At 36.6% G+C, this 18,957-nt stretch overlaps 1 protein-coding gene across 1 annotated transcript in view; it reads right to left on the reverse strand.

The window, feature by feature from the left end:
• Nucleotides 1-3,350, reverse strand: part of bmp1a (bone morphogenetic protein 1a) — a 100,141-nt gene extending 96,791 nt beyond the window's left edge. The window contains exon 1 of the mRNA XM_082188693.1: nucleotides 3,146-3,350. Coding sequence (XP_082044819.1) covers nucleotides 3,146-3,290 — 145 coding nt within the window. The 5' untranslated portion in view covers nucleotides 3,291-3,350. The remainder of the gene's footprint in view (nucleotides 1-3,145) is intronic.
• Nucleotides 3,351-18,957: the final 15,607 nt, after the last annotated feature.

The following is an 18,957-nucleotide window of genomic DNA, read 5'->3' on the forward strand; positions in this document are numbered from 1 at the left end:
AATATAGCCACTTCTCTTAGCTAAGCTAACTCGAATGATGCATGAAATGCGATAGCGAGGAGTCACACACGAAAACAGAATGGCTTTGGCTTAACGTCGCTGGAGAGCCTGAATCACAGAGTGACAGAACAATCTGGGAAGTTAATCCTAGTATGAGATCGACGGCCCCCTGAGCCTTTGCGGGTCAACCAGCCTAATCTGCCTGGAATACCAATTTCAGCTGGTGGGCTGCGTTATTGTCCTATAGCCACTTGTCTGTCTCTCAGAGGGGTGAAAATGTAAAAATGAACAGCCAAGGACCCCATTCAGCTGCAAATGAGGACAAGGAAAAAAGCTAGGCCTGAAAGAGTGAAAAAGAGGAAGATGAAAGAGAGGGAGTTAGGAAGGAGGTGGAGAGGAGTAGCAGACAAGTTAATAGAGACCAAGATCTCTGAGGTTTTACACGTCTCCGGAGTGACCTCTGTGTGAGCTTTAAGAAACCTGGATTCAGTCCATCCACTCAACAGCGTAAAAACCAGTGAAAAGTCATCCTGCAGGTGGAAAAACAAAGGAAATCCACAACATCCCACCACAAGCTGAAGATTACAGTCAATGTTCTGTAGAAACCTAAAGCTAAATTAAAGTTCTGTTCCTTTATTTTCATAGCAGATCGGTTGCATGTTCTCTTAAAGTGATAGTTCAACCTATAAATGAAAATGATCATTTACTCGCTCTCATGTTGTTCCAAACCTGTATGGACCTAAAATCTTTAGTTATTGATCACTGCTCTCAAATTCTACTGTCACGGAAGAGCAAAAACAAACTGGTTTCTCAGAAAACTCTCCTCGTCTGTCATTGGTTGGCTAAAGAGATAATGCCGCCCCAATCTCGACCGTTGGTTGAGCCACTTTTGCTCTGTTGAGGGTCAGGGCGCTCAAACAAACAGCAATGTTTTTATAGCACCACAGTTCACCCAAAAATGAAAATTCTGTCGATAATTACTCGCCCTCACGTCGTTCCAAACCCATAAGACTTTCGTTCATCTTCTGAACACAAATGAAGATTTTTTTAATGAGTCTGTCCCTCCATTGACAGCTATGCAACTACCACTTTTACGCTTCAAAAAGTTAATAAAGAGATCGTAAAACTAATCCTTTTGAATTGAGCGGTTTAGTCCAATTTTTCTGAAAAAGACTTGATCGCTTAATATGATGAACATATTTAATTTAGGCTTTTATTCACATATTAACATTGATCAGCAAACATAAACAGAAGCTCAACCGAACCTGCTTGACTCGCAAGAACAAACCTCATTGGTTCTCGCACATCAAACGAACATGCTTGATCTTCCGTTAACCACAACTGATGTGTGAGTTGTTGAATGTTTATATGTGAATAAAAGCCTAAATTAAATATGTTCATCATATTAAGCGATCAAGTCTTTTCCGAAAATTTGGACTAAACCGCTCAATTCAAAAGGATTAGTTTTACGATCTCTTTATGAACTTTTTGAAGCGTCAAAGTGGTAGTTGCGTAGCTGTCAATGGAGGGACAGAAATCTCTCAGATTTCATTAAAAAGATCTTCATTTGTGAAGATGAACGACAGTCTTACGGGTTTGGAACGACATGAGGGCGAGTTTATTAGTGACAGAATTTTCATTTTTGGGTGACTAATCCTTTAAGGGAAATCAACCAAGCAATGGATTACTTAAAGCGGTCTCTTAATATTAATCTGGGATTGGAGAAAGTACTTTACCATAAAAAATTGGTATGAACACTTGTCACCTAAACATAAAGTTGAGGGAGGCACCTTTTAGAATCCAGAGAAATTTCAAGCACAAGTCAGATGCTGAAAGTTTTGCCCTCCCATTCCTTCCTAGTAAACATTTTCAGCTGTGAAACTCAATAACCTCTTTTTGGCTAACAACAAAATAAGGGCACTTGCCCTGACAACAGGACATGTGAAAATAGTCATTGCTTCTCTTGGGACCCAAAGAATTAATTACTTCCCTAGAGCTACTAAACCGTAATTATATCAAACATAATTGGTTGATTTTAGGTCAAGATAAAGTTATCCTCAGAAATATGTGGGTATACAGTACAAGTCTGGTCTAGCCATGAAATTAGGGACATCAGGCAAAGCACTTTTTATAGCCTAACTTTGGGTGCGTGCAAGATATAGCCTACAGCTATACTGCACTTAGCCTACTATATTTGCAGTGTATGTGTGCATATATTTTTCAGTTGAGTAACAAATGAACCATGATTTTTACATTTATTTATCTCAAATCATTTGTCTAGCAATTATTTTAATTTTTTTACATTTACAAATACAATATATTATAACCAAATGTATGACAACAGGGTGCCACTTACTGAATTAAACAGGCATGTAATAAGGTCATGTGACAGTAATGTAGAATACTACTCCGTTTCACATATTTAAAAAAGTATGCAGTATTAACTCTTAGTTTAGTGGTAGCAATGGGGAAAAAATTGATCCCCCTACGTCATAGGGCAACTATTGTGATTGATGACGTAGTTCACCTTGTGCAGGAAAATCGAGCCGGCCGGTCACTACGTCATTCAACAGAGTGACATGGCAAAGGGGGGGATGTTCCAACACTAACGGAGAACACTATCTCGGGAATAATAAATATAGATATATAAAGATATATACCTATAGCAACCCAATCTGCAACTTTGTTGCAAACCATCCCAAAATCCCAATGAGAAGTTTCGCAAATAGCCTACTTTTTTATTGCACTTTAACTTGTATTAAAATGTACACAATGTCAATGTTGAATTTCAACCGTTCGCAAAATCAAACTTGCTCGAAACTTCATGTAAACAAACCAAAAATAAAAAAAAAACGAAGAAAAACTTTTCGGCTGTGATCTGACAAAAGAAAACACCTCCAGGTATAAAGTTTCGTGTTGGATGTCAAAACATCGCGTAATCTTTAAGACACCGTTGTGTCAACAACAAGTACACTTTGCGCAAAGTATTCGTGCGTTTAGTGACGCCGTGGATCGCGTGTTTATTTTGCGCGGCTCCGCTGTCATCTACAGTTAATAGTTCGCACAGTCTCACAGCAGCATTACGTGGCTTGCGCGAAAGCTTGCATCTATCAAAGCAGTGTAAACAAATGTCTTTCGTGCTCACCAGCTTTGCAGGGATCTTTATAGTCGATCACATCTGATGGGCTGCTGGTCTCCACATAGAAGCCGGGCTCAATCGCGTCCAGATCGAGCGCTGCGAGCGCGGCGAAGCTGGAGAGCAGGAACACACACCTCGCTGCGAGCTCCATGACCGGGCTAGTGGAGCAGGATAGAGAGAGGTACAGGCGAGACAGATCATCGGCGGAGGAAAAATGGGAGGTTTTAGGGGAAATGAGATCTCTCTCGAGGGCGGGTTTAAGCGCGGCTCTGCCTCCACACACACACGCACGCACGCACACACACACACACACACACACACACATTGTGTTCTCATAGCGGTGAAGTGATTTGTGCAGCTGGGCTGTGTGCCAGTGCATAGGTTACAAACTTTGCAGGAGAGAGGTGTTGCTGTTTCTCACACTGGTTTGTGACATGCCTCTGTGTGCCGAGTTCCAGGTGTATACGTTGCTCTATGTTGCGTTTCCAGTGTGTGTGTGTGTGTGTGTGTGTGTGTGTGTGTGTGTGTGCGCGTGCAGCTTTCCTGTGTATGTTGTTCTTTGTGTGTGTTGTGTTGTTTCCGTTAACTGCGTATGTGTCTGTGTTTTGTTCCCTGAGAGCTTGTTTGCTGTGAGTGCACTGTGTTGCCTATGTTATCCAAATGAACAATACTTTACCCCTTTTACAAGATGCAGCCTAATATAAGTCTCAGGTGTCGCCAGAATGTGTGTCTGAAGTTTAAGCTCAAAATGCTCCACAGATCATTTATTATACCTGGTTTTGTCAAATCAATAAATCGCGATTAATCGCATCTAACATAAAAGTTTGTGTTTGTATGGGTGTGTGTATAGTTTAGTATGTATGTGTGTGCGTCTGTGTATACATTTACACACACACATATGTATATGTAGCACTAATTATAGGCCCCACTCATTTTTGAGCATGTATCTTTAAATGCAAATGAGCTACTGCTTCAGAATATTGCTGTGCCTTTACAGCTCGTGCCTCAGAAACTCTGCCAAAACTAGCAAAACATCGGTTTGGTTTTGATTATTATCTCTATTGTGGCATTGCAGTTTTTCATCATCATAAAAGTATTTTTTTGCATGCGTCTTAAAGGCATAATAGTTTAAACTTCAGTGGTTTTCTAATCGCACACACCCGAAGCAGGTTTTCTTTTTGCTTAAGCTGTCAAATACACGCAAAGTTATGTCAAAAAGTTCACATAATAAACAGTCAGTTATGTCTGTGAACGTAAATCACATGTGTAAATGAGATCTGTGTATTAAAGCACAGTGATATAATAAAAGCACCAACAAAAGAAAAACAGAAAATCACTCACTGCTCTTAATTGAATAACTTGAATAAGAAGCTTTAATAAGAATAATTATACAAGAATCCTGTTCCAGTGTGAGGTCACATTGGAGCACATTCCTGTTTTAGATTTATGGGGAAAATAGCAAACGGAGAGAATGGATTTTTACCACAATAGGCTGATTACCAGAAATTATTTTAATATGAATATTGATTCACATAGCCTAATGTGAAAAAACATTGACTATGGCAGGATGCTATCCTAAAATCTCTTCTGAATTTACTTGTGGGTATATCTATATTTACATCATAGGCAAGAAAGTGTAGACACATGCAAAATGTAGACAATTCATAGTAAAGCAAATATTTTAAATGGAAATGTGTTTTTGATGTTAAATATATTACATATTTTGGAATAAGGCTGAGCCGCACAATTCCGGATAAACTGAGAACCACCATTTTTTGGTTTGATGATTCTCCCATGATTCTGAACAGACAAACTACCAAACATGTCATTTACTAGAGATTCTGACAAAATGTAAATTGCTTCAGTCTATTTAAAAATGTTTAATTAATTTAAATGAATTATTTAAAAAAAATTAAGTCGGTTTGAATGAATGATTCAACAACTCACTCATAATACTTCACTTGTTTCATTACTGGATGAATCAGTGATTTTTAACAAATGTCTTGAATGATTGATTCAATGACGAACACATTTTTAACAGTCACCTGTCGCCACCTAGTGACGTAATCATGTAATTGATACAATCGTTATTTGAAACTGCTTTCTCTGTGTCAGTTGCAGAGCAAACGCGGATTTGAATGTCCCGGTGTGATTTTGTCAATAGTTAAACTGACACATGCTAATTAATTTCACGTATATCATCATGGACAATATCCTGGTCACGAGGGCCATCGCAAGGTGGGAGAAAGAGGGTGACGATATCGGTAATGTGGGAAATGTGGAAGGCTCACAGCCGCAATTATTTTTGCACTATGCTCATTTCTACATGTTTTTTTTATTTATTTTTTTATTTGATTTATTTGTAAATAATGACTTAGCCGATATTAATCATTGCTATAGAGTGTCAATATCACAGTGCAGAACCGTCTCAGTGATCAATGTTATAGTTTATTGCATAAACAGCACACAAGTCCTCATACAAGCTAACAGCACATTTCAGACTGTGGAGGGAAGCATGTAATTTGTTCCAGCTGAATGTTGTTTTCCATTACTTAGAAGGTCTTTGCCATCAATAATTTTGTTGTTTTGTTGTACAGATATTACATGATCCATTTAGTTAGTATTGCCTCTTTGGCTCTTTGTCTAGGAATACCGTTCTTTATTTTGATTCTCTCATGTAGTAAACTGAATGGTTTAGGCCAGGGGATAGAAGTTCAGATATTGTCGCTAAACAGCTTTCCTCACGATGTAAGCCACACTTATGAATACTTCCAGTCTTTCTTCATATTATCATATAATAAACACTCTGGTTAGCATTGATTTTGTAGTGGGATACGGTGTTCTTTACTACATTTGTATCCACTTCTTTTCTTTTTAATAAAGGGGAATTCCATGTTTTTTGAACCTCTGGGCCTTAGTGATGTGGAGTAGTGGAATTCCCCTGCATGCATCTGTTGCTATAATTGCAGTTTCTCTATTATGGATGTAATGATGATGTTAACTTCTGCTTAGTGCTTACTCACTGAATCCAGAAGGAGTTCACAGTATTGTTGCATGGATCTGATGTAATATGAGATCCCAGAAGACATTAAATAAGTCTTTAATCACTTCCTTTCTTTGCAAAAAATCATCATAATGAAACTCAAAGGAGTATCCCTCCTGCCTTTGACTCCATGTCAAGAATCGATATTTCGAGAATCGATGTTGTTAATCTTGCCATAGGTTATGTTGACCTATGCTCACAACAGCAAGGTCATGGTCTTGATACCCGAGGAGCAAACCTATGTAGCCAGTAGCCTATACCATGAAAAAAAGTGTTATTATTATATATAGTGTGTATATATAAAATATATATTCCTATATTTTTGCCTCTCTGAAATCAATACAGTATTGCAACAAGACAGTAATATCATTTAGCTGATAAAAAAGATATATTTTATTAGGATTTAATGTGTTTTTTCTGTGTAGTCACGGCTGACAGCTCAATGATTATCTCAAGTTATTTGAGTTCGAATAACATTTTTGTGTGTAACATTAATAGTGGCAAAGGATTTACCTTGGATCTTGAACATAACTTATGAAAAAAGAATAATTGCAGGTCTGACCCTGCTTTTTTACACAACAGTTTAATAAACAAGAAGTTAATATTAAGTAACTTAGATTTGTTATAATGTTGCCAGGTGTCTATTTCTGCTCTGTCACCAGTGGCGGACTGGCACCAAAAAGAGGCCCTGGCAATTTTAGCACTGAGAGGCCACGCTTTTCCCACTTTCAGCCAATAAAGCCTTACGCTTCTTCTCTCTCTTTTTTTCCTGCTCCACCCTTTTCTACTTGCCGTTTTCTCATTCCTCGATCCATTTTCTTTCACTCCGTGTTGTTGATGCTCTCATTACCCATCATTCACTTGTCATTATCTATCATCTCATCAGGTCAATGATCGCGAGAAATTCCACTGACTAAAAACATTCAAAATACCTTATAAATAGAGAGATTACATACATTTAGGCTATTTGTCCTTCACAGGAAAAATATAAATAAAAAGTCATTATTATTATTTAGTTCATAGGGCTATTATTTTTCAGAGATAGGCCGTGGTGTTTGTTTGTTTGCTTTTTTCCTTGTTTTTTTGTGGCCACCTGCAGCTCCGCTTAATTTATTATTATTTTATTCATATTTACATTTACATTTATGCATTTGGCAGACGCTTTGCAGACACTCCGCTTTATTTATTTATTTAGCCTTTTTATATGGTTGTGCGCCACAAGTTGTGATGAGCGACTGGTGGTGCTGCCGCTTGCAGCCATTGCGCCCCGCTTCCTCGCTTTATTTAGCCTATTTATTTGTTTGTGATGCGGCCACAACAAGTGATCCACAGAAAACTGCAATAAAATGTATTTGATTTATATATAGTATTTAATATATTTAATATTAATACATATTATAATGTAATATTTATGTAAAATCAAAAATATATCTGGTTCCACATTTAATAAAACAATCAAAGTGGGTAGCTTAATTTAAGTTTGAATGTACATATAATGGTATCTGAATTTGATTGGCCAGTAGGGCAACAAGGGATTGTCATTATGAGTGAGTCATTGAATCATTCATTCAGCCGATTGGTTCAAATGAATGAATCAGTTATTTGAACCAATCGGCTGAATGAATGATTCAATGACTCACTCATAATGACAATCCCTTGTTGCCCTACTGGCCAATCAAATTCAGATACCATTATATATATGTATATGTATATATATGTATATATATATATATATATATATATATATATATATATATACATATATACATATATATATATATATATATATAATTAAAACATTCAAACTTAAATTAAGCTATTCACTTTGATTGTTTTATTAAATGTAGAACCAGATATATTTTTTATTTTACATAAATATTACATTATAATATGTATTAATATTAAATATATTAAATACTATATATAAATAAAATACATTTTATTTTTACCCCAGAGTCATCAGAGCTCAAATTGAACATAGTAGAATAAGGAACAAGTAAAGCCAGTTAACCATTACTTTATGAGTGTCTGTCCCGAGTGTAATAGAGTTGATATCAAAACAAGTGAAGGGCTTGAATTCTCGGAAAATCGTGGTCATAATGTGAAAACTTGTTATTAGGATTTCAGTGCGTCAGAAATGTCACTAACTTTAAAGATGTGGAAAGAAAGACATTGTAAACAATTCGTGTTTTCTGTGTCTTCCCACTTTGAGTCAGTGTTTGGACAATAACCCAACTTGATATACACTGTTGTTTTTTGTGATTGTAGCCAAGTATGTATATCCTGTTTGATATGAGTCAGAGGATTAAGCAAAATAATGATTTATTCCCCTTCTGAAAGATTGTTACGTTTCTCACACGCAAACCGAGCGTGTGATTTGATTCATGTTTCGTCTTTATCCTTCAGGTGGAAATTTGAATGTCTAGAAAGCTCTGTTAGTCAGGAAGGACTGCGATATTTCTGAGATTAAAACCATCTTTGTGTCACATTTCAAATTTCATTATGCAAATCCCCCACTGGAAACACGACTGGGAATTCTTTGAAAAGTTTAATCCGTTTTTTATGTACACAATCCTGTAAATAATCTTAAAAGAATCACTCCTGGATGTCAAACTGGATTTATGATGCTTGGAAGAGAAACTGTCCTGTCCTGTCCTGCCCTGACCATCCGGAAATGCCCCTGAGCCCTCTAGGCAAACTGTGTTGAGAGACTGGAAATGAAACAATGGCACCATTATATCATATCCTTTCAATTTACTTAAGAGGGACATGATGGAAAACCAGGACAGGTGTTTTTAATAGTAGCATGCCCACGGGAATTTGTGGACTGAAGAGATGGAAGAGAACAGGGAATATGCAAGCATGAACATGAACGCAGGGGTGATGCTACACACACACACACACACACACACACACTTGTGCATCAATTAAAAAAGTTACAAATAGGACCATAGTGAGCAAAAATGTCCTAGTCAAAAAATAGTTTGGTCTAATTTTAAAGAAGACCCTTGGAAGATTATTGTTGAAGTAAAAAAAATTAATAAATCTTAAAATATTTTATGAAACATATTGTACTCTATAACTGCTAGAAAATCAAAGCCATAAATCTAAACAAGTTGTGTTGCAAATTTGAGATTGATATCTCAAAAAAATTGCTTTTGGTAAGATTTTGTTTGGGCGCAGTACCAGATTTTCCCCATTAGATGCCAGCAAAACTCCACTGGTGCACACAGTGGTTGGATTTGTGATTTGCAGTTGAGTTTTTCTCCCTCAAATATTACAAGCACACAAATTATTTTTATTACACACATACAAACCACACTCTGACATCCATACCAACACACCCACACAATTATGGCTGCATAAGTTATCCAGTTGGCTCTATAATATGCCGAAGCAGAAAACAGGAATAAAGCGAGTATTTGCTTTATCGGCCAAACCTGGTAAAAAATAGTAAACATTTAAATTTTGAATACCTGCCAACAGAATGAAAGCCTCTTAGCAAAGATTGCATCATTTTATAGTTAAATGGCCCTGGGATTAAAAATTGCAGTTTTAATGGGTTTCAATGCGGACATTTTTGTCCAAATGGTGCTGAGAGGAAGTATTTTGTGTACCTAGTGCAGAATAGAATTTGGAAATGGGGGTGAAATAGTAAAATTCCAATAAAAATACACACCTATGCCAAAATGCATGCAGTTGTTATTAACACAATGGCATAATTTTTTTTATTTTTTTTTAAAGACAAATTTGTCCATTAGGATGCACTATGGAATTACCTTTGTGCCAATAATAATGATCGTAACTTTTCAAGAAACTAATGCAATTATAAATTGAAACTGAATAAAATATCTGTAAAACTGAAGAAAAAAAAAACGGAAAAAAAAAGCGCAGGCAAATTTTTTGACTCCGTTTTTAATACACTGCATGTTTTGCTAAACTGTTTTCACATCTTTCTTTCGCTGATCTGAACTTACAAATGCGCTTCCAGACTTTTCATGTACGCTTCTGAAGTTTTCGTTTACGCTCCCTGAGTTTCCCATTCTGGCACATATCTCTCGTGGGGGCGGGGCTAGCAGCAGTGTATTCTCATTGGCTACTGATTTTTTGATTGACATATTCTTTACCTGGAAGTGAAGACGTCAGTGTTGTGTTTACAGACGCAGGACGTGCTTCTGTAAGCACAGCTTTCTATTTCATTTTAGTGATATTAAGTTATGAGTTTTGTTTTTAAAATTGTATCTGTATTTATCTGCTGTTACTACTTTGTCGACAGAAGCTTTTAGGAGTGCAAGAGATCTATTCAGTCTATTCAGGTGTAATTGTACATTAAAGTAGCCTACTGTATAAAATACTGAAAATATTGTATAGTGTCCAATGTTTTGGGAGAATATTTGTTTATTCCCGATGATTCTTCTGCATTGTAGGCTCTGATTAGGTTGACCTATTACAATTAAAAGAGAATACTAGTATACGCGTGTGTCATACTTCAACAGGTAATCAGGGTCGGCAATCATGGCCATCACACATCACATTGTTAGCATATGCATTTATACCATCACAATTAATGATCACTTAATTAAGAGGAATTTAAACAATATGAAAATTACAATCGTGGCTTGCTGTCAGATGATACAACCTCTAGGGCATTTCATTAGGCTATATATTTCACACAAAGAATGTTCATGTTGCCATTTTTTTTTATCATGCTGATAATTTTACTAGTTAGTCAATATTATCTTCTAACATTTAAAATTGGAAATACATTTTTAACAATCATCAACAATTTCAATTGTGACTTATAAAACCAGTTGAATGAATGTAATTGAAAATATGAATTAATTCAAATAAATTTGCATTCTTTATTGTCACTACAGCATATACACAAGTATCAAAGTGAAAGTCTTGGATGCAATTATGTTGTGAAAGGAAAGACGAGAATCCACAAAACATTAACTGCATACAATACATGTAATGCACAGTATTCTCATGATATACACTACTATAAAAAATGCACAAGAACAAATACAGAATACATATTTAAAATTCATATACATTTTAAATGATGCAATTATCATTTGAATAGTTCCTGTTACAGTAAAAGTAAGAGATGGATTACTTTCCTAAAAATCTTAATTTGTGTTTATTTGTAAAAAAAAGAAATTAAAAGGCATCTAGGACAGCATGAGGGTGAGTAAAATACATGAGAATCTTTATTTTTGGGTGAACTATCCCCTTAACATTCAAATGCTGCTGGTATGCTAATCCGAGATCAGCACAGACTAATACGAATAAAGTGCAACCTCTTGTGTACTTGTGAACTGTGTTTGTTTTAATATAGAGCTCCAAAGGAATTAAAATATTTGCTTAATATCAGGTGTCTGAAGATCAAGATTCCAGTTATTCAAAGATTATGTGTCTGAACAAAGCAAGATTCTTGTCTGATGTGAACAGTGGATCTCTAGTACCACTCCGTCCTCTATGTCAGCATCAGAATTGTGTTTATGGAAAAGTTTCTCCACTCCCTGGATAATGAGAAAAGAAATGTATTATAATCTAACAAATCAAATGGCTTTGAACTCCCACATAACAAACTGCAGACTTAAAATATTGATTTCAAACATAATATAAATATACCTCATGCACCATTTCTTATCTGTAATACTGTTGTGTAACCAGTAGATGGCTGTATAGCCCTATATATAAATAAATATCCATGGCTGTGTGTATTCCCTGGCTGCTGGATGTTTTCAGTCATAATTACTTGCATGTATTAGGTTTTGCATTTGGACATATATTTATTATTAAAAACTATTAAAGATTAAACATTTTTCTCCGAAATGTTCATTTGAATTGAGCATTTTTAAATTCTTACTATTCAAGAATGGACACAAAAATATTTTTTTTATTCATACTAGCTAGGCCTACATATAATAGCTTGATCAGTCACACAAAAGTAATCAGAATAAATATTGACTCACTGCGACCAGTGCGATATTCATGAACAGAGATGTGGTCTGTGGTCAAGTTGTGTCTCTCCTCTTTCAAAAACTCTGCATCGCAAATTAATCAGCAATTTACAAATTCAGGTTTAAATAGCTTTATTGGCATGGTAAAAAGGCTTTACATTGCCAAAGTTGAATCAGGCAGTGATTGACAGTGCTCTGGTCCAATAGCATCGGTTGTCAGATACAGTACTTTTTGTACTGTACTGTAGGCCTACAGATACTGTACAGTACTCTAGCCCAATGCTGTTTGGGGTGGCTGGGGGGAAATATGATCTAATCGAAGACTGTAACCGTATGTAGATAAACAGGCCCTGTAATGATTGGGCTAAATCAAGACAACACTGCTGTATAATGTTATGGGCTCTTACTGAGCTCTAAAATACCTCTCCACCTCAAAAAACAAGTACTGTATTATAAATAGTATTAGTATATTAAAACTTTTTTTTAAATCTGACTTACCACTAGTATCCAGTATTCTGATAGCGACGATGACTGATGATAATGATTTTATTCGTCTGAACTATTCATTCTATAAGAAATCATCTCAACAATGTAGTGTAGCAGCAGATAAATACAGATATAAACTTTATATCACTAAAATGTAATAGAAAACTGTGCTTACAGATGCTTACATCCACACATTAACACAACACTGACATCTTCACTTCCAGGTCAAGAAGCTGTCAATCAAAAACTCAGTAGCCAATGAGTACACACTGCTGCTAGCCCCGCCCCCGCGAGAGATATGTGCCAGAATGGCGATCGAAAACTTCAGAACCATAGATGAAAAGTCTAGAAGCGCATTTGTTAGTTCAGATCAGTGCAAGAAAGATGTGAAAACAGTTAGCAAAACATGCAGTGTATTAAAAACGATGTCAAAAAATGTGCCTGCGTTTTTTGTTTTGTTTTTCAGTTTCATGGATATTTTATTCAGTTTCAATTTATATTTGCATTAGTTTCTTGAAAAGTTACGTTCATTATTATTGGTGCAAAGGTAATTCCATAATGCACAAGGGTTAAACAAACTCTCGACCCTTGAGCCAGTAGGCAGACATCTAACAACCAAAATACCCAAGCAACCACTTTAGAGTCACCCAAAACACCTTAGCAACCACCCAAAATAGCCTAGCAACCACCTGGGAGTTAGTTTTAGACCCTGCCTGCACATTCACATGAAATAGCTTACTTTTGAGTTAACAAACATTTTGATAACCTCTGCTCTACGAACCTTCTGAATCCTTCAGCAACTAACTAGGAACATCTTCATGTAATCAGTTCGAGCGCTTCACAATCACCATGTATTGTTCTTCTTTCTAAAAACATAATGTTTTGAGGACACAAATCGCTGCATTAATCAGTGTCTATCATTCAGTTTCAAGCGTTTCAACCTCTACTGGTTTCCCTCATTAGAGGCAATAACAGCAATCAGCAATCAAAACAATTGTGACTTAATCAGGCAGACACATTATTATCCCTGTTGGCATAATCAGAACGGTTATTTGAAGGACAGCAATATGCTGTCATGAGGAAAGCCGTGCAAAAATGCATTGGATGATTGATGCATGGTTAATCTAAAAACTATAAAAAAATCTCACATCATCTTTTAAACGTTTTGAATTTATTTTTTTTACAGTTTAATGATCCATTTCTCTCAGGCGCTTTATGGCTGTAAGGAAATAACACTCAGGCTCTGCTGGGGTTTTGTGCAAAACATTTTCACAACAAACAATTTTTTTGCAAAATCAACTGAATCAAATATTCTGTACTGGCAAAACATCATTTTTTGTTTGTTAAAGTAGACGGCAAGGGAAAAACAGTGTTTGTGAAATTTCCCAATAAATATATTTTGAAGTGCTGTATGGAAAAAATATTAAAACTGGGGAGGGAAACAAATATAAAAAATACAAACGGAACATTGCTCATGACACTGCACAGTCAAAGTGCTGCAGATTAAGGAAAATAATACAAATAGACAAATGCATGAGTGTGAAGTCAAGTCTTCAGTCCATGTGTGCAAGACAGTGTCTATAGAGGGCGCTCTTGAAGGTTGTGAGGCAAATGAGTCTTTAAACCGGGTTTAAATCCATTTGATTCCTCCGGGTTCATCCGTTTGTGCTGTTGGATTTCAGTGATGGCCATTTCAGCTTCACATATCCATTTCAATGAGCTTCTGGTCACTGCAAGATAAAATATCAATTGAACACATGAACATAACATACAATTCTCTAGATGAGTAGTGTTCCAAAAGTGCTCATATTTCTTATGATGGCAAATGCATTGTTGTGTTTTAAATATTATGCCTACGTACATTTTTAGACAGTATTGTCACTTTGTTTTCACTCTCCCAACAAACAGTTTTAAATGAAGCCAATGTAATCAACTGTTGCACATCTCAGAGAAACACACAGTAGTGGCGATTCGGTTTCAAATGAATTTGATTTTCGAACAAATCTGTTGAGTGAATGATTCAATGTGTGCGTCTCAATCAGTACCATGTACACTGGTAAGGACTTTGGTTCACTGCACATTGATTACTCAGTTTCCAGTGACATGACTACGAACGACGTCAACATACAACGTTGTAGAACGTTACCGCTGGTATTAATCAAACAGGCAGACCTATATCTTTTTATATCATTTTTTATGCTGTTTAGCGTTAGTTCACCCAAAAATGAAAATTCTGTCATTAATTACTCACCCTCATTTCGTTCCAAACCAGTAAGACTTCTGTTCATCTTCAGAACACAAATGAAGATCTTTTTAATGAAATCTGAGAGATTTCTGTCCTTCCATTGACCATCCGCAAAACTACCACTTTGACACTTCAAAAAGTTCATAAAGAGATCATAAAACTAATCCATATGAATTGAGCGGTTTTAATCCAAAATTTTCTGAAGAGACTCAATTGCTTTATATGAATTAAAATGTTTGGGTGAACTAACCCTTTAAACACATTGTTGTTACACGCCCTTACAAAATGTTAGCTGAATATTTATTATAAATGTTAACTACATGTGTTCACTACCTGTCTAGCGATGTGTGTTTATGCTGAGATACACTATATTGGCAAAAGTTTTGGTACGTCTTTACATTCACATGAACTTTAATGACATCCCATTCTTAATCCGTAGAGTTTAATATGGAGTTAGCCCAGCCTTTGCAGCTATAACAGCTTCAACTCTTCTGGGAAGGCTTTCCACAAGGTTTAGGAGTGTGTTTATGGGAATTTTTGACCATTCTTCTAGATGCGCATTTGAGAGGTCAGGCACTGATGTTGGATGAGAAGGCCTGGCTCACAGTCTCCGCTCTAATTCATCCTAAAGGTGTTCTGTCGGGTTGAGTTCGGGTTCCTCCACACCAAACTCGCTCATCCATGTCTTTATGGACCTTGCTTTGTGCACTGGTGCGCAGTCATGTTGGAATAAGAAGGCGCCATTCCCCAAACTGTTCCCACAAAGTTGGGAGCATGATATCTCCAAAATGTATTGGTATGCTGAAGCATTAAGACATTATTTCACTGGAACTAAGGGAAAAGCCCAATCCCTGAAAAACATCCCCACACCATAATCGCCCCTCCACCAAACTTTACACTTGGCACAATGCATTTAGGCAAGTACCGTTCTCCTGGCAACCGCCAAACCCAGACTCGTCCATTGGATTGCCAGACAGAGAAGTGTGATTCGTCACTCCAGAGAACACGTCTCCACTGCATTTGGTGATGTTAGGCTTGGATGCAGCTGTTCGGTCATGGAAACCCATTCCATGAAGCTCTACACACTGTTCCTGAGCTAATCTGAAGGCCACACACAGTCTGGAGGTCTGCCGATATTGACTCTGCAGAAAGTTGGCGTCTTCTGCTCACTGTGAGCCTCAGCATGTGCTGACCCCGCTCTGTGATTTTACGTGGCCTACCACTTAATGGCTGAGTTGCTGTCGTTCCCAATTGCTTCCACTTTGTTATAATACCACTAATAGTTGAACGTGGAATATTTAGTAGTGAGGAAATTTCACGAATGGACTTATTGCACAGGTGGCAACCTATCATGGTACCACACTTGAATTCACTGAGCTCCTGAGAGCGACCCATTCTTTCAAAGATGTTTGTAGAAGCGTCTGCATGCCTAGGTGCTTGATTTTATACAACTGTGGCGATGGAAATGAATGGAACACTCGAATTCAGTGATTTGGAGGGGTGTCCCAATACTTTTGTGTATAATAGTGTATATAATAAAAAAAGTTTGTCTTTTCAAATCTTCTATCGCTTGTCATTATATTTATTGAGTTGGCTCATGTGTGTTATGTTTCATGCTTCAGAAATGTGACGTAAGGAATGGGAGCATAGGGAGCATTGATGCTCCCTAGTTTTTGCGGTGCATTGTGGGATTGTCTTAGTGCACTGGATGGGTTTCGCGATTGAGAGCCCTTATAATGGCCGACTCCCTGATCAGTGCCCTGACTACAGAGCTGATTGAGACGCACCCAATGCAGAGGCTCACTAAATTGCACCAATTGATCACTAAAAACAGGATTGTTTCGTTCCTGAATGTTTTTTTATTGAAAAGACTCATAAAGATAGTCATTTGTCGCCACCTACTGGTGCAAAGATGCAACTTGCAGAAAGTCCACCACCATTTATGTTTTTCAAAATCTGGCTGCATTTATTTGATCAAAATACAGTAAAATAAGAATATTGTGAAATATTATTACAATATATTTTTAATGCATTTTATTCCTGTGATGTAAAGATGAATTTTGAGCATGATTACTCCAGGTGTCGCATGATCCTTAATAAGCCAATTTTGCCTCTCATGAAACATTTCTCATTATCAGTGATGAAAAGGGTTGTGCTGCTTAATACTTTTGTGGGAAACATGATGCATTTATTTCCAGGATTCTTTGATGAACAGAAAGTTCAAAAGAACAGCATTTGTTTGCAATTTTGAAACAGTATAAATGTCTTAACTGTCACTTCTGATCAATTTAATTAATCCTTGCTGAATAAAATTATTAATTTATTATTAATAAGACACCCAAACCTATGCACTCTTGCTCGTGTGATGTTGCTTATTTAAGTTTATCTAACTAGTAACGTTAGACACAATTAGCCAATAGTGTTTTTATGGATCATAATCATTCTTAAATTAACTAAACCATTACTAATACCTAAGTGATCCAAATCAAAAATGACAAGCATATAATTACGCTCTTCAGAGTGATTAAGCAAATAATTACACTTCATCTCTCTGCATGGTCAATGAGACGGTTACTACAGCAACACTGATTGCTCGCACTGCGGAGCACTAAAGGCACTGATCCAACTGTGGTGGCTGCGAGTTAACACAAACCCCCCTAAATGGACTAATCAATGTTAATGAAAATCCTAAAAGACTGATGAGCTCTTCTGATTTGTCGAGCGCGAGTTAAAACAAAGAGAAGCCTAAAGCCAACTGTTCTGTTTCAGCTCTGGTACATCAAGCAAAAGAAGTGAAATATATTTTGGTGACAGCGGGTCACACACCTGGTGGTCAGGTGCGCTGTGAGAGGGCACTGTCGCCCCCGTGTGGCTGAGAGAGGGAATTCTGCTGGGCTGCCCTCGCAACGTCACTGTGATGGTGGTGGGAGCTTTCAGCCCTGCAGATGACACACACATTACAGGAACAATATTTGAAGACAAGAAATATTGTTAGCCTTTTCTTGTCCATGAATATTATAATCACGGGTTGTTTGGAAACAACAACATTTTTGGCATTGCTTTTATACATGCGGACATGTTATTCTCTGTTGCTTATTAATTGTAATTTAATGCAACCTGTTATGTTTTGTCCATAATTTATAATGTGATGAATCAGATTTACTATGATATCAAGTAGCCTAATGAATAAAATAATGTTTTATAGGCTATATATGATGCAGGTGAATTAATCATAGATTTTTTTCAATTCACCTCCTATAAAGCCTATTATCAAAAGCAAAATGATCAATAACAGCATTAAGATTTTTGTTTATCTAAATAGATGCGTTTCATAGTTCATAGTTGCACTTTTATCCCGAGTAGCCAGGATCTTGTATGGTTAATGCAAGAGTCCAGCTCTCTGTAAAGTCTCCTCCAGCACATCCCAAACACTTTCAGTGAATTTAAGGTCTGGACTCAGAGGAGCCGATTCATGTGTGGAAATGATTCTTCATGATCCTCACAACCATTCTTTCACAATCTGAGCCTGATGAATCTGCACATTATCATCCTGGAATATGGCCATGATGTGTCTTCACACATGGTGGTTTAAGAAATGAAAAGCTGCACACTCCTCATTGGGGTTAGAAGAACTGTTGGCAAAAATATCACATGCAAGCATTTGCCTTAAGCATTTGCCTATTTAAATCCAAACAGCGACTTTTTTTTTTGGCCAGGCAGTGTATAACCGTCACCGGGCGTAGGCTTAAGATTATACGAAAAACTTATGAATGAGATCTTATGAATTTGTACGAATTAGCCACCAAGTGCATGAGGTCATTTGTTCCTCATTAAAATCCCTTTGTTTTAAAAAAGGAAAATATTAAGACACAATGTCATGAATCTTGTTTACGGCAAAGGAACCCAGCAAACTATTTTTTTCCCTCATTAAAGTACTGAACTACTGTAAATATTGCTATTAGTCTACGCATGACAAAAAGCCTTATTACAAACCTATTATGTAAAAAAAAAAGCTAGTTATTCTCCAGCAATATTTAAATATTTACTTAATAAAAATACATCCGCGCTGCTTTAG

Source organism: Leuciscus leuciscus, assembly GCF_965113295.1.
Source record: "Leuciscus leuciscus genome assembly, chromosome: 13".
NCBI lineage: Eukaryota > Metazoa > Chordata > Actinopteri > Cypriniformes > Leuciscidae > Leuciscus > Leuciscus leuciscus.